General features: G+C 46.8%; 2 protein-coding genes across 3 annotated transcripts in view; both read left to right on the top strand.

Annotated features, from left to right (window-relative positions):
* Nucleotides 1–2,037, top strand: part of tgfbr1b (transforming growth factor, beta receptor 1 b) — a 24,910-nt gene extending 22,873 nt beyond the window's left edge. Inside the window, exon 9 of the mRNA XM_056584679.1 lies at nt 1–2,037. This exon is cut by the window's left edge and continues 516 nt beyond it. The gene's annotated coding sequence lies outside the window, so the exon portion shown is untranslated.
* A 5,243-nt stretch (nt 2,038–7,280) lies between these two features.
* Nucleotides 7,281–15,642, top strand: lancl2 (LanC lantibiotic synthetase component C-like 2 (bacterial)). 2 transcript variants are annotated; one of them, XM_056584359.1, is made up of 10 exons: nt 7,281–7,885; nt 8,328–8,531; nt 8,977–9,094; nt 9,260–9,467; nt 10,702–10,849; nt 11,060–11,206; nt 12,068–12,250; nt 12,617–12,793; nt 13,222–13,294; nt 14,046–15,642. In XM_056584359.1, the coding sequence occupies exons 2-10, from the start codon at nt 8,367–8,369 to the stop codon at nt 14,120–14,122; spliced, it is 1,296 nt and encodes a 431-aa protein (XP_056440334.1). In that variant the 5' UTR covers nt 7,281–7,885; nt 8,328–8,366; the 3' UTR covers nt 14,123–15,642. The 2 variants fall into 2 exon arrangements, with proteins under 2 accessions (XP_056440334.1, XP_056440335.1); XM_056584360.1 differs by having other exon boundaries at nt 7,281–7,910.
* Nucleotides 15,643–15,738: the final 96 nt, after the last annotated feature.

Raw genomic sequence — 15,738 nt, 5'->3', positions numbered from 1 at the left:
GCTGGAGGACTCATCCTGAAAGCTTGTGAGGGAGTGAAGGCCAGACCCCCGCTCTCCTCCGCGCTCTGGGGAGGTCCCGGTAAACCAGGTCTGGGAGGGTCCAACAGAGACCCAACCAATGGTGCTCCGGCCTGAGAGCCAGTACACCACAGAGACACGAGGGAGGCCTGCTCTCTCATGCTGCTGACGTCACTCAGCAGCCCTTCATCAGCATGGGCAGCAGAGCTCCTCCCAGTGGTGCCCGCCTCTGCCACTGGTGTGCTCCACTGGTGTCCCCTCTGCCACTGGTGTCCTCCACTGGTGTCCCCCTCTACCACTGGTGTCCCCTCTGCCAGTGTTGTCCCCTCCTGGGAGGCTGGTGTTCTGTGTGGCGACGCCCCCTTGCTGTCCCTTTTGTTTTCTGAACCGCCATCAGTATTACCGGCAAGACGGGTCAGTTCATTTAATTTCTTTCTATGACAGAGTATCCGATTCCTCAGCATTTTATTTTGTCATTATTTGTGTGTCTCAATTTCTTAGCTACATTTGGAATTTTTATTTTGGACAGAATCTCATTCATTCTCCGCTAACATGCTGGAACATATGCAAACTAATGATTTATGCTATACAACACAGGCGGACAACAACAATAGAACTACAAACCGACATAACGACAACACAGAACTACAACACGAGAGGACAAAAGAAATACAACACGAGATGACATAGAACTACAACGCAGGATGACAACAGGACTACAACACTAAATGACAATAGAACTACAACACAGGTGACAACAGAACTACAACACTAGATGACAATAGAACTACAACACAGGTGACAATAGAAATACAACACGAGATGACGATAGAACTATAACACTAGATGACTAACAGAACAACAGGGGACCGCTGCCGCCATGCCTTCCAGGCTACCCTTCGAGTGCCACAGCTTTAACTGACAGCTCGTCCACCTCCAGCGTGCGGTAGGAGACTGTGTGTCTGTGGTGTGTGTGTGTGTGTCCACAACGTGGTGTGCGTGTGGTGCGCATGTGCTCTGAGCAGCGACGGCCTCTAGGGGCGCTGAGGAGCACACACACACACACACACACACACACACACACACACACACACACACACACACACACACACACACACACACACACACACACACACACACACACACACACACACACACACACACACACACACACACACACACGTGCACGCCAAACTCAAACCTGAGCCCTCTCCCTGGTGCCATCAGCCAGCCTGCGCCTCAGCCAGCCTGCACCTCAGCAGCAGCTCATCCTGTGGTCCCCAGGGGGCCCCAGCTCCTCCGTCAGGGGCCGAGCAAACAGCCGCTTTGGTCTCGACCGCATTGGTGCCGTTGTTTACAAAATGGAGGGGGGGGCAGGCATGTTGTTTTCAAGCATTAACTTTTATCAAATGATAATCAAAACTTAAAAAAAACTTGGAGTGATGTACATTCGTTTTAAATATAGCAAGTGGATATTTACTAAGCCATAGGTTTTTCCATTGATTTGGAGTAACGTGGTTTAGTTGATTTATGTTTTGTCCTTTTAACGGCAAGATCTTTTTCTACTAGAATGTACATTTCTGAAGATGCCACCGCAAAAACAAAAGAGAAAACTGCAACTTTGTCATTTCAGCTTTGCAAGCCTTAAGGGACCAACAAAATATGCTTTTGTTTCTTCTGTAAAACATATATATGAATGATTACCGGTACTTTGTTTAAAACTGATCATATATAATCTTAAGGACAAAAAATGATATGTAGCACAGTCTTATTTATTGTCTCGGGGCCATACTGCCACACAGCTAAACCAGTTCAAACCCGTCAAATAACATTTAAATAACAACTACTTGGAATACTGACACACGGCCTGTGAGTTTGGTCCTTCTTCAAATGTCACTTGAAAGAATATCTGGTTATTCAGCAAGTGCACTTCACGGTTTAGATGTGTGGCCCTATGGACCTGGTCGACTAGTTATCTAGCTAACTAGTTAAGTTTGTCTTTATTTTCTTCTTCTTCTTTGGTTTTAGACAATGTATTGATGTGCTGCTATGGAGTCTGGCCGTCCTGCTGAGGAGGGGGCCAGCTCCGGTTGGATGTACAGTACATATCCTCATTGCCTGACTTCAATCTGTGCCATGTCGCTATTCTGTGGCTCCTCAAGTTCACTTTTGTATCAACTGGAGCCCATATTAGTCCTCCATTTTGAAAGCCTGTTTTGTATGAAAGTTATCAAAATAGTCTGTGTGATTGAATAATCAACCACAGCAAACTCTCCACAAGTGCATCAAAACAAAAAAAACGAATTTCTGTGCCATATACACCTGTATAGAAATTGAACTTTCACAAATGTTGTTTTCCCATGGAAGGAACTTCTACGTGTGTTGGGTGGGAAGGGGGGGGGGGGGGGGTCTACGGTTTTAAACCGGTTTGATATAAAAGAGAAGAGAATCGTCAATCGTTTGCTGCTATCTCAAAGCAAAAGAGGGTTCATTCATTGCCTCTACTGAACCCTGACCCTAACCCCCACTCCAACCCTGACCCTAACCCCAGCCCAGGGGTCTGGGTTCACCCTATCCAAGCCTTCAGGGTCCCAAGATGGGGGGGGGAGGGGGGGGGGACAGTAGACTATCAACATTCATTCAGCTACAGTTCTTGATTGGACTGTGTGGTGTTCATGTTCTGCTAGACAAGTCATACTCTGGGACATTAACAACAACAAAAGCTCAACTCAACAGCACCTCCCCTGGTTCGCCTCCACCAGGACACCTGTTCATTCTGTCTTAATGATCACCAGCAGCCTTCCTCTTTACTTTCTTCACTTGTAAAAAGACTTCTGACTCTGGTTTTATACACCGCATATGATTTCCTCTTCTGGTTACATTACTGAATAATCTGCTTTGTTCTCCTTCAGCCCTCCCGGAGGTCGAGGTCTCGACCCCGGGTCCCCCAGGTTAGACTAGAGCTCCAGACCACTGAGCCCTTGCTGAGGTCCAGGTCATGGCCACTCTAGACCGTGACCTGGACCCAGAGCGCTCCAGTTGAGCCCTTCAGAACCAAACTCGGCTCCAGCCTTGTGACTAACCAATCTACAAATGAAGTAGTATTAGTTCAGTCTTCGGTTACTCTTTAAAGGACCAAACATAACAGCCTTTTAAGTCAATAAATGCATATAGAAATGTGTGAACGAAATTAAGAAATATCTGAATACATGTCAGAAGTGAAAAGTTGTTCTCATGATCTGATGGTTTCTGTATTTTTTTTACTCCCAATTATAGCAATTATTCGAGTATGTTTCGCTCAGTATTCTGTGTGTTTACCAGCCCTATTTCTTTGTTTCCACACTCTGTATATTTGCATTCATTCATTTCCATAGTTCTTTGTGACGCATAAGAGAGAAGCCAGTGATGAGCTCCACTGGAGTCTGTACGCTTAAAGGTTCTTCAGAGGTGCCTTCTCCCTAGTGGAGAAACGGTCTTCTGTAGGAATCCAATAGAGCGAGGAAAGCAGAGGTCTGCACATGAACGTCCGTTCAGCAAATGGACTCATCGCTGGTTTACTGACCAGCAGAAATCTGCTTCCACCGTCACAAAGAAATACTGAAGTCAAGTGAAGAGCGGACATACAGCGGGAATTGATAAATAGATTAATTCATTATCATAGAAATACAACCGCCAATGAGTTAAAACAACATTTATTGAACATAATTAAATTGGACAAAACAATTACAAAAAATATAGAGAATTTAGGAAGAAAAAAGCATTTGCAATCACATGTTTTATTAATTTCTTAATTTAAAAAGCACATGTATTTATTAATTAAATATTGTTTTCATTTGGTTCCTTCATGTGAACATGCTTAGATATGGTCCAGATTCAGGTGTTTAGGGGGAATGTTTCTTTATACGTGGTTAATGCCTTTGTCATTGAACTTGATTCTCAAGCGAGATGACATTTTAATAGAATATAAAATAGTATTTTTTTGTTGAATTTTCTACTCACTTAAAAGGGCCAATACTCTATAAGACTGGTCAGTTCCCCAAAGCAAATCCACTTTAATTGAAAGGTAGAAGTAATTAGCTATGCCCACAACGTTAAGAAGATTACCACCCAAATTCTTATCTGGTTCTTTGTCTGCTGTAAGCGTTAAATATCTGTGCCCTTCTGTGACTCAAACCTAGGTAGAAAATGCTAGCATTTAGTCATCTGTATAGTGACCAAGGCCGCCTGTAGTCTTTCATTACTTCTCAACGCAAGCAGATGCAGACTACGTGGACAAAGTGTACCACTAGTGCTCCCCTCGCTCTTAGGGTCACAACAGGTCCTGGAGCAGCTGTGGATGTATTGGAACACATGTCAGTGTCTCCTCCAGCTGAGCCAGGGTTCCACCTCCAAAGGGTGAGGGTTAGAACACAGCACAGCTACAGCACTTGTTGGATATGCAATATCGATGAACATATGCACCCCCAACGGTGTCTTATGCAAATCCTCAACCGGCCCTATAGGATCCCGCCGGTCAGATGATCTACCTATGCTAACACGATCCACTCACTGTGACCGTATCGTCATTGGGGCAGCGTGAGTTACAACCCGGGGGGAGCAGCTAGGAGACTGGTTAGGAGACCTTTGTGCCCAGTGACAGTAGACACGCCCCAGTTAGGAGACTGGTGCCCAGTGACAGCAGACACGCCCCAGCGCGGTTTTGTGGCTCTCCTATGGTATTGAGGAGAACAGGAAGAGCACAAGCTGTAGCCTTGCAATTCCTGTTCCTGATTGGATATGAATTATGTGACAGAATGATTACCAAAGTTTGTATGAAAAGTTTAATATCCAAGAAAAAAATAAGCAAATGAGATGCAATTTTTAAAATGTGTGTAAATTAGGTTCAGTGTTGAGGGTTTTAGAGTTGGCTAACTTCTAAGCAGGCTTAGTCAAGGTTGTGTTGATTGGTTTGGGTCACTGAAGGGCTCTGCAGAGCGACCAGTATAAACGTCCGCTTCCTTGAGAGGCTGCTTAGCAACCAGACTAACTCCTTTCATTTGGCAGAACTCGGCTTTTCTTTTCCTATTCCACCCTGAAGGACAAAACCGCATGTGATCGTGTTTCTGTATTGAAGTCTGCATCACTTGCTTTAAAGGCTGAGAATGAACAAACTAAAAGGTCATCAAAATGAAAAGAAGATACCTCCTTTAAGACCAATGTGTTTTACCTCACTGTAAATATTTTCTCAATTTGTTTACTCCAACTTTGCAATTTATACTTTTTTGGTTTGATTTTTGTTTCTATGAAATGCTTAAAAAATGTAAGAGAATAAAACTTTTGTCATGGTACTTAAATGTCAGAAGGCCTTGTATTGTGTTTGTGTTCACGCAGTTTGCTGCTTCTGTTCTTACTAAGCTGTCTGTACCGACGGTCTGTACTCAGTCTGTGCTGACGTTCTACTCGTACTGACGGTCTTTACTCAGTCTGTACTGATGGTCTGTACTCATTCTGCACTCGACCTGTACTGACGGTCTGAACTCAGTCTGTATTGACGGTCGGATATGACGGTCTGAACTCAGTCTGTAGTGACGGTCTGAAATTCAGTCTGTAGTGACGGTCTGAACTCGGTCTGTAGTGACGGTCTGAACTCAGTCTGTAGTGACGGTCTGAACTCAGTCTGTAGTGACGGTCTGTACTCAGTCTGTACTGACGGTGTGTACTGATGTTCTGTACTCGGTCTGTAAAGTGAGTTCTTGCTGAATCTCTGCCCCACTGAGTCCCGGTATAAATGCCTTGTGTCAAATGTTCCTTTGTTTAAAATAATAAATACAAATGAGGCAGGAGGGAAAGTAGATGCATTCTCAGCTACTGTGCCCAACCCTTTACTACTTCTACCATATTATAACCTGAAGTTGAACTACACCATATATAGTGTGTTCAGACCGAGGGAAGACATAGGACATAGAGGGCAGATACCTTGTTCATTTCTGATCAAGCTGGAGTAGCAAATGGTTTGAATAAAGAAGCTAAGAGTTTCATAAAGAATTGTGTCACTTACTTGTCTCGTCGGCATGAAGACTTGTTCAGCAAACAGCCATAAGAAAAAATAATGGAAATAAAACGTGATGATACGTGCAACATTGAATCAGTCACATCCGTCATAGTTTCAATCGAGATCCCTGGGTCGTTTCCAGGCCAACTGTCACACTCATACTCCAATATCCAGTAATGTAATTGAATAGCATTAGTTTTACACCTTCCTTTTTGTGTCCACCAAAAGCCAAGCAAGATGTACTTCAGTTAATCCCAACAAAACAAATTAAATATTTATTCAAACAAGCTTCATTTATTTGATCAAACTCAGTAAAGAATCAGAATCCTGCCAAATAGCTACGTCTTCCCACCAGTAGAGGGCAACATTGATAGCACTTTATTCACGACACAGGATAGTAATCAAGCTTTTTTGCAATTACAAGACGATGAAATCTGACATTAGAAAAATAGATGGAAAATAAACAACATCACAGTGATCACGAAATCCTTTCACATCACCGTAAAGAAGAATGTTCGTTAACCAAGCTCTCAAGCACTAAAGAGCTCATGGGTAAGGGTGATGAAAGTATATGTTCCTACATTATGTCCTTAGTGATGCAGTCTGACTCTGGTTATGTCTGACAATACGAGACTGAAACTGGAACTTGAAGAAGTGATGACGGCTTTCTCAAACCTTGTCATCCATGTGGTCCTCCCAGACCAGTGCTGGACCGGGGGGGGGGGGGGGGGGCAGTGCTTGGGTGGGGGGGGGTGGGTCCAATGAGCAAGGCATCGGAGAAACATGGTCTCTCTTTAAAACAACAAAAACGAGCTGACAGAGGATGGATGTGGTGCTTAATCCGAACCTGTCGAAATTATTGAGCATTAAACAGATAAACACACACACACACACACACACACACACACACACACACACACACACACACACACACACACACACACACACACACACACACACACACACACAGGCTGCTCTGCATCCCCACCAGCTGACTCGATTCTTAGAAATGGGAATCATAGTCCGAACAGATGGTGTGTGTGTGTGTGTAGGTGTATGTGTATGTGCGCGCGTGTGTGTGTGTGTGTGTGTGTGTGTGTGTGTGTGTGTGTGTGTGTGTGTGTGTGCGGGCGTGCGTGCGTGCATTTGAGTGTGTGAGTTACGGCGGCGGGGGAGTATATTTCGTTGTATTGGTTGTGCGTAAAAAATAAGCCATGACAGCGCAGAGGAACACGACCCAGGATCCTGGATCCTATCGATAGGACCGGACCTCTATACAGGACCTCTCTATTCTCTCTCCAGGACCGGACCTCTATACGGGACCTAGGTCCTCTCGATATGACCAGAGCTCTATACAGGACCTCTCTATCGGACCGGACCTATAGTATACAGGACCAATTCCAGGTCCTCTCAATAGAAGCGGACCTCTATACAGGACCTTCTTATAGGTCCTCTCTCTAGGACCGGACCTAGATACAGGACCTCTCTCCTCTCGATAGAACCAGAGCTCTATACAGAACCTCTCCATAGGTCGTCTCTATCTGTATACAGGACAGGTCCTCTCTAGAACCGGACCTCAATTCAGGACCTCTCTATAGGTCCTCTCGATAGGATCTCCACACAGGACCTCTTTATAGGTCCTCTTGGAGCGGACGACGGACGAGGGGCTGCAGGGTTTCGTTGTGAGAGAACAGCGAGCGGAGATGGAGTGATGGAGGAGCGGCTCGGGTGACGCTGCGGAGCTTAGAGATCCTCCAAACCTCCGGTGAGCTCCGGGGTCCAACCCTCCAGTGAGCTCCTCCACCCCTCCGGTGAGCTCCGGGCTCCAACCCTCCGGTGAGTTCCAGGCTCCAACCCTCCGGTGAGCCCCGATGGACAAACGCCTTCTGTCTCCTCTCACTCTTCTTCTCATTCAGTCTCCATGTCGTTGTTCATGAACCAAAGACTGCCGTACTAATTGGCGACACACTAGCTGCATCTCATTGTGTGATGTGTGTATTATGATCCGTGCTGTCCGGTCGATCCACATTGATCTGGATCTGTTGAACTGATGATGTTTTATTGAGGGTTCGGCTGCATCTGCAGCAAACCAAGTGCTCACCTCCTGGTTTCCGCCTGGTTTCATCTCTCTCATGGTTTCATCTCTCTCATGGTCTCACTTCATATGGTGTCTTCTCTATCATAGTTTTACCTCATGGTCTCACTTCATGGTTTCACCTCTTGGTCTCACTTCATGGTTTAATTTCCTGGTCACCCATCATGGGTTCATCTCGTTCAGCGCGGCGGGTCTTCTTGTCCCGGGCGGGACGCCGTCGACATGGGCGATCACGTGTCCAAGCTGAAGCTACTGTCGGCGACAGATGGCGACATGGAGGAGCGCTACTTCCTGAACCGCTGTCCCGACTGGGCCCCCACGGGGGTCGCAACCTCCGACCCCGAAGCCGACGGGGGGTCCAGAGAGCCGCTGGACGCCGACGGAGAGGTGAGAATGATCATTAAAACAATTATTAATTATTATTATTATTATAATAGTGCTGCTATAGCTACCCAAAATAGCTCTCATTCTATAGCTACCCAACAGAGCAAACATTCTATAGCTACCCAACAGAGCTAATATGCTATAGCTAGCCAACAGGGCTAATATGCTATAGCGAACCAACAGAGCTAACATACTTTTGCTAACCAACAGAGCTAACAGTCTTTAGCTAACCAACAGAGCTAACATGCTTTAGCTAACCAACATAGCTAACATGCTTTAGCTAACCAACAAAGCTAACATGCTTTAGCTAACCAACAGAGCTAACATGCTTTAGCTAACCAACAGAGCTAACATGCTATAGCGAACCAACAGAGCTTACATACTATAGCTAGGGTTAGGCTACAGCCTGATCTGAATAAAAGTTTAACGGTTTGAACCCGATGTGCAGGTCAGTGCTGCGTTCCAGAAGAAGGTGCACAACAAGATGACGGATCTGCTGGAGCAGATGGAGGAGGGCCTCAAGACCGCAGACCCCCATGACTGCTCCACCTACACTGGATGGACAGGTGAGGCTCACCGCCTGCTCATCAACACCTGGCAAACTATTTGAAGCAATGTCGCAGCTACACGCCACCTAGGTACTGATACTGGTCTCCTCCCCTGCAGTAGGATCCTTCGAATGGCTCTTCTTGATGACATCTGTGTCTTGTCTGTATCTATTCTCACCACAGGTATTGCCCTGCTCTACCTGCAGTTGCATCGGGTGTCCGGTGAGGCCTCCCACCTGCAGAGGGCGCTAGACTATGTGAAGAGGAGCCTAAGGAACCTCAACGGCCGTAAGGTGACCTTCCTGTGTGGCGACGCCGGACCCCTGGCGGTTGGGGCGGTGGTCTACCAACGGCTGAACCACACAGAGGACAGCAAGCAGTGCATCACCAAGTAGGTGGCAGAGCACCATACCAGAACATCGTTCCTGAATCAGTAACATTGCTCCTAAATCAGTACCTTACATCGCTCCTAATACAGTACTGGACATAGCTCCTAAATCAGTAACAGATTCCCCCCTAAATCAGTAACATCGCTCCTAAATCATTACTGGACATCGCTCCTAACTCAGTTACATTGATCCTAAATCAGTAACATCAATCCTAAATCAGTTATGGGTATCGCTCCTAAATCAGTACCGGACATCGCTCCTAAATCCGTCCCTGACATCGCTCCTAAATCAGTCCCGGACGTCGCTTCAAATCAGTACCGGACATCGCTCCTAAATCAGTAGCGGAACATCGCTCCTAAATCAGTAGCATCGCTCTTAAATCAGTACCGGGAAAATCGCTGATAAATCAGTACCGGACAGCTCTCCTAAATTGGTAAGATCGCTCCTAAATCAGTAACATTGCTCCTAAATCCATAACATCGTTCCTAAATCAGTAACATCACTCCTAAATCAGTACTGGAACATCGCTCATAAATCAGTGACATTGTTGCAAAATCAGTAACATTGTTGTTAATTCTGTAATATCGCTCCTGAATAAGTGACATCGCTCCTGAATAAGTGAGATTGCTCCTAAATCAGGAACATCCCTCCTAAATCAGGAACATTGCTCCTAAATCAGGAACATTTCTCCTAAATCGGTACCGGAACATTGCTCTTAAATAAGTAGCATCACTTCTAAATAAGTAACATCACTCCTAAATCCGTAACACCACCCCTAAATCATTAACATCGGTAGGTAGCAGAACTCTCCACTGGACGTGGAAGTAACATATTCCAGAGACGGGAGGAGAACCCCTAGAAGGCTGCAGACAGGAGGGGCTCTTATTGGTTATTAGCTTTGGTCAAACTGAAGAGAGACAACAAGCGTATCAGTATTAAGTGCACAGCGTTCGTTACTGTGCACTCAAAGCTTGGTGCTCAGGAAGCCTGGGCCATCGCCAGCCTTAGAGTTGTTGGTTAAAATCCTCAAGGGCATTCTGACGCCGGTGGATGGATTCTGACGCTGTGGATGGAAAGCTGCACCTTTTGCAAATCGTGTGTGTGTGTGTGTGTGTGTGTGTGTGTGTGTGTGTGTGTGTGTGTGTGTGTGTGTGTGTGTGTGTGTGTGTGTGTGTGTGTGTGTGTGTGTGTGTGTGTGTGTGTGTGTGTGTGTGTGTGTGTGTGTGTGTGTGTCAGGCTGCTCCTCCTGCAGCCAGCGGTGGTGGGTCCGGACTCGGAGCTCCCTGACGAGCTCCTCTACGGCCGGGTGGGGTACCTCTACGCCCTGCTCTACGTCAACAAGGAGCTGGGGGCCGGCACGGTGGACGAGGGCCCCATCAGCCAGGTGACGTCTGCACACACACTGCAGGGGGAGCGGGATCTGGTGGTCGCCCACGGGGGTCTAGTGGTCAGCCACGGTGGTCTAGTGGTTGCCCATGGTGATCTAATGGTCGCCCATGGGGGTTTAGTGGTTTCCCACGGTGGTCTAGTGGTCGCCGTATGGTGATCTAGTGGTCGCCACGGTGATCCCGTGGTTAAACCGTTTGTTACCCAGGTGGTGTCGGCCATCCTGGAGTCGGGGCAGAAGCTGTCGGCGGGGCAGAAGAAGGCGGAGCGATGCCCCCTGCTGTACGAGTGGCACGGCAAACAGTATGTGGGCGCGGCCCACGGGCTGGCCGGCATCTTCTACATGCTCCTGCAGGTCAGAACCTCTCAAAGCTCTGGGGGGGGTTAATGGAGATGATGTCCGTCGGGTCGTGACCTTTCGTCAAACTGCATGCAGCCTTCAACCGCTCTCTCCTATTAGTCAGTCTTTCAGGACAGTGTTTTTGGCTTCCCTTCTATTCTTTTGTGGACGGCTTTTGGTTCTGCTACACTCGCTAAGTACCTCGCTGCGGAACATTCGGAACATTCTGTAGACCAGAACGGCTGATTAGAACAAGGACAGAAATAATGATTTGATCTTACTGTTTCCAAGGAAACGAGCTGCAGATTTGTTGGATGTCTGGACTCAGAAGAACACCCAATGTCACTTTTGCAAATGTCCCTGTGTTTATTCACACTTCTATTGGCGCATCCACAGCAGATAATTAAATGGTAAATAACTCTGAAACGGGGCAGACTAGAGCTTTAACACACTCGGCAAGTAACGCCGGAGGCACCAATAAGACAGGGTATCAACTCTCCGGCCAGAGAGGTTTCTTCACAACACTTTCCTTTTCAAGCTTTGTATTTAGTTTACAGAATTCATACCTTTTATATTTACATACTGTTAAGATGGATGTCAATATTTATAAATCTATTTTTTACAATCCCTTCATCCATCATCCACCACCAGCAGGCCACATGGAGGCCGGGAGTGCCTGTAAAAATGTATTGGGATTATATCGGTATATATGTATTTAATGGAACAAATGAAAACTTTGTATGAATATTCTCACTTTATTCCATGCACACACACACTCTCACTCTCACTCTCACTCTCTCTCACACACACACACACACACACACACACACACACACACACACACACACACACACACACACACACACACCCTCACAGCCAGGGGCGCGGGTGCCATCCGACGTCCTGGCGGGCGTGGTCCGGCCCAGCGTCGACTACCTCCGCCACAAGAGGTTCCGCTCGGGCAACTACCCGTCGTCGCTCAGCAACGAGAGCGACCGCCTGGTCCACTGGTGCCACGGTGCGCCTGGCGTCGTGCCCATGCTGCTCATGGCGTACCAGGTGAGAGACGATGGTATTAACACATGATGCTACTCATGGCCTACCAGGTGAGAGACGATGGTATTAACACATGTTGCTACTCATGGCCTACCAGGTGAGAGTCGATGGTTTTAGCACATGATGCTACTCATGGCCTACCAGGTGAGAGACGATGGTATTAACACATGTTGCTACTCATGGGCTACCAGGTGAGAGATTAACACATGATGCTACTCATGGGCTACCAGGTGAGAGACGATGGTATTTAAACCAGTGGATGCAGTCAAGGCTCCTCAAAGGTCTAACATTTGACCTTCCTGCTCCAGGAGGTTGGAGGTCTGCTTCCTCGTGACGAACCCCTCCCCGTGTCTGTCTCTTCTCCTCCAGCTGTTCAAGGAGGAGAAGTACCTGAAGGAGGCGGTGGACTGCGGCGAGGTGATCTGGCAGCGCGGGCTGCTGAGGAAGGGCTACGGGATCTGCCACGGCACGGCGGGGAATGGCTACGCCTTCCTCTCTCTGTACCGCACCACCCGGGAGAAGAAGTACCTCTACAGGGCCTGCAAGGTGACCTCCCGGCCTCTGGTTCCTCTGGTTCCTCTGCCTCTCTTTCTCTTGTGTTGTGGGGTCTAGCCTCTAGTTCCTCTGCCTCTCTTTCTCTTGTGTTGTGGGGTCTAGCCTCTAGTTCCTCTGCCTCTCTTTCTCTTGTGTTGTGGGGTCTAGCCTCTAGTTCCTCTGCCTCTCTTTCTCTTGTGTTGTGGGGTCTAGCCTCTAGTTCCTCTGCCTCTCTTTCTCTTGTGTTGTGGGGTCTAGCCTCTAGTTCCTCTTTCTCTCTTTCTCTTGTGTTGTGGGGTCTAGCCTCTAGTTCCTCTGCCTCTCTTTCTCTTGGGTTGTGTGTGTTGCAGAGGACCACTTGTAACTAAAGGCTACTTTAACTGATCTTGACCACTAGCTGTTCATACCTTCTAATATACTGTTCGTCATTCTCCCTCCAGTTTGCTGAGTGGTGTTTAGACTACGGGACCCACGGCTGTCGCATCCCTGACCGGCCCTACTCTCTGTTTGAAGGTATCTCCACCCAGACAATCAATAACCACACCCACACAGGCAATACTGTTTGATTGTACCTCCATCAAACCAACGATAACTACACCCACACAGACATTACTGTTTGAAAGTATCTCCACCCTGCCAATGAATAACTAAACCCACAGACATTACTGTTTGGAGGTATCTCCACCCAGACAATGAATAACTACACCCACACAAGCACTACTGTTTGAAAGTATCTCCACCCAGACAATGAATAACTACACCCACAGACATTACTGTTTGGAGGTATCTCCACCCAGACAATGCATAACTACACCCACACAGACCCTACTCTGTTTGAAGGTACCTCCACCCAGACAATGCATAACTACACCCACACAGACCCTACTCTGTTTGAAGGTAACTCCACCCAGACTATGCATAACTACACCCACACAGACCCTACTCTGTTTGAAGGTACCTCCACCCAGACAATGCATAACTACACCCACACAGACCCTACTCTCTGTTTGAAGGTACCTCCACCCAGACAATGAATAACTACACCCACACAGACCCTACTCTCTGTTTGAAGGTACCTCCACCCAGACAATGAATAACTACACCCACACAGACACTTCTGTTTGGAGGTACCTCCAACAAGACAATGAATAACCACACCCACACAGACACTACTCTCTGTTTGAAGGGAGTGAATGGCAGCAGTAGAAAGGGGACAGAGGGCAGGTTTAAGTAAGTCGGAGTAACAAGCTCTCGTCTGGTCTAGGTATGGCTGGAGCCATCCACTACCTGTCAGAGATGGCCATGCCGGGAGACTCCCGCTTCCCAGCCTTTGAACTTTGACCTGCCTTGACCCTGGGCCGTAGGGGTGAGGAACTGTGAGTGACGTCTTCCTGAGAGGACGTTGGATGAAGGAGGCCACTGAAATACTGGACTCTGTGTGGCCTCTCCTAGCAATGATGGCGGAGGGAAGGCAGAGAACACAAGGAGCCGAACCGGTGACTTTCATTCGGACGTTTGGGACACGTCGTCGTGGTGATCAAAGAAATGTGTTCTAGTATTTTGTTCTGGTCCGTCTGTTTTTGGAAGATGGAAACCCTTTACTTTTGAACAGGCATTCAGCCCAGCTGTTTCATGTCTAACAACAATAAATATAAGAAACAGCTGTACATGGAAGGGGAACCGCTTTAAAGGCGCTTGGTTGCTCTTTCATCGCACATGTTTAAACCATATTGTGCTTAATAGCTGTGAAGTCTCCCAAAAGTTCAATTGGTCCTTATAGTAGTAGAAATGTAGTTTAAAGTCCTGTGTTGAACGTGTTTTGCCAGACAGTGCTGCCCTGGCTGTCTGTTTGGTTGCCTGTTACTAGCAGTCCTGTAAAGAAAGTGCGTCTCTAAAGCTTGCATGCTTCTTGCTCAATCATTTAGTGCTATTCACTCATAGTGTTATACTGCAATTCACAACACATCGTCTAAACGACTTTCCTTCTCCTGCACTTTCGTCATGTAAAGTAAAGAAGGTTTTTTTTGTTTGTACTTCGACAGCCACTAACCCTAACCCTAGTAACTAACCCTACTAACCCACATGTTGGGGTTTGCTGCCATCTAGTGATGCTGTTATGATGTTGTAATGCTGTCATGTTGCAGGTGTCTATGTATAAACATTGATCTAAGCTGCCCAAAATGCATGATGGGTACTATTAAGGATCAGCTTGAAAACAGACAGTTCATATCTGGGACATCAAGAGACAATGAGTGTTGTGGCAACACAACCAATCAAACAGGGTTGAGTCCATAGCGACGGTAAGAACTTCGGACGTTGGCTCGTCTGTTACCAAGCGGTGCCTTCACTGGCCTCCTGCTGTCCCCAGGCAGCTCCATCAGGACCTGAACAGATTCCCTCACTGGGTTGAGTTTAAAATCCCTTTACGTGTTGAAAACAAACCTGGGATGTTTTTGACACCAAATACTGGTGGTCATGTTGTGGTTTTCTCAAGTTCTACTAGCCGTGAGGCTCAGTGTGTCTGTCTGTCAGTGTGTCTGTCTGTCTGTGTGTTTGCCTGTCTGTCTGTGTGTTTGCCTGTGTCTGTCTGCCTGTCTGTCTGTGTTTGCCTGTCTGTCTGTGTGTTTGCCTGTCTGTCAGTGTTTCTACCGGCTTCAGCCAAGCCAAAAAGAAGGTGAGTTTATTTTGCATTCCTGGAGTCGAATTTAATATCATGTAAATTTGTTTTGATTTAAGATTGTCATGTTTGTCCATCTTATTCAAAAGAGAATGGTTAGGCTTAAAGTTGTTCATGAAAAAAACATATTAAAACATGTTAATAAATATCACTCCTCACAGCTGTGTTTTGTGTATTCACGTGCATCAATGATGGCAATCATGGCGTCAATATTAGAAAATAAATTCCAAGAAAGGAAGGATATACGTGTACTGTGCTTCAGTAGAAGATACCACTACTA

Source organism: Gadus chalcogrammus, chromosome 23 (assembly GCF_026213295.1).
Source record: "Gadus chalcogrammus isolate NIFS_2021 chromosome 23, NIFS_Gcha_1.0, whole genome shotgun sequence".
Classification (NCBI taxonomy): Eukaryota; Metazoa; Chordata; class Actinopteri; order Gadiformes; family Gadidae; genus Gadus; species Gadus chalcogrammus.
This window is presented reverse-complemented; position numbering and strand designations above follow the sequence as displayed.

Excerpts from the sequence above, each read along its gene's own strand:
- lancl2 (XM_056584359.1), top strand. The coding sequence starts at position 8,367 with ATGGGCGATCACGTGTCCAAGCTGAAGCTACTGTCGGCGACAGATGGC. Across the intron at positions 9,468-10,701 it reads AGCAAGCAGTGCATCACCAA|GCTGCTCCTCCTGCAGCCAG; the intron begins GTAGGTGGCAGA and ends TGTGTGTGTCAG. Across the intron at positions 11,207-12,067 it reads TCTTCTACATGCTCCTGCAG|CCAGGGGCGCGGGTGCCATC; the intron begins GTCAGAACCTCT and ends ACACCCTCACAG.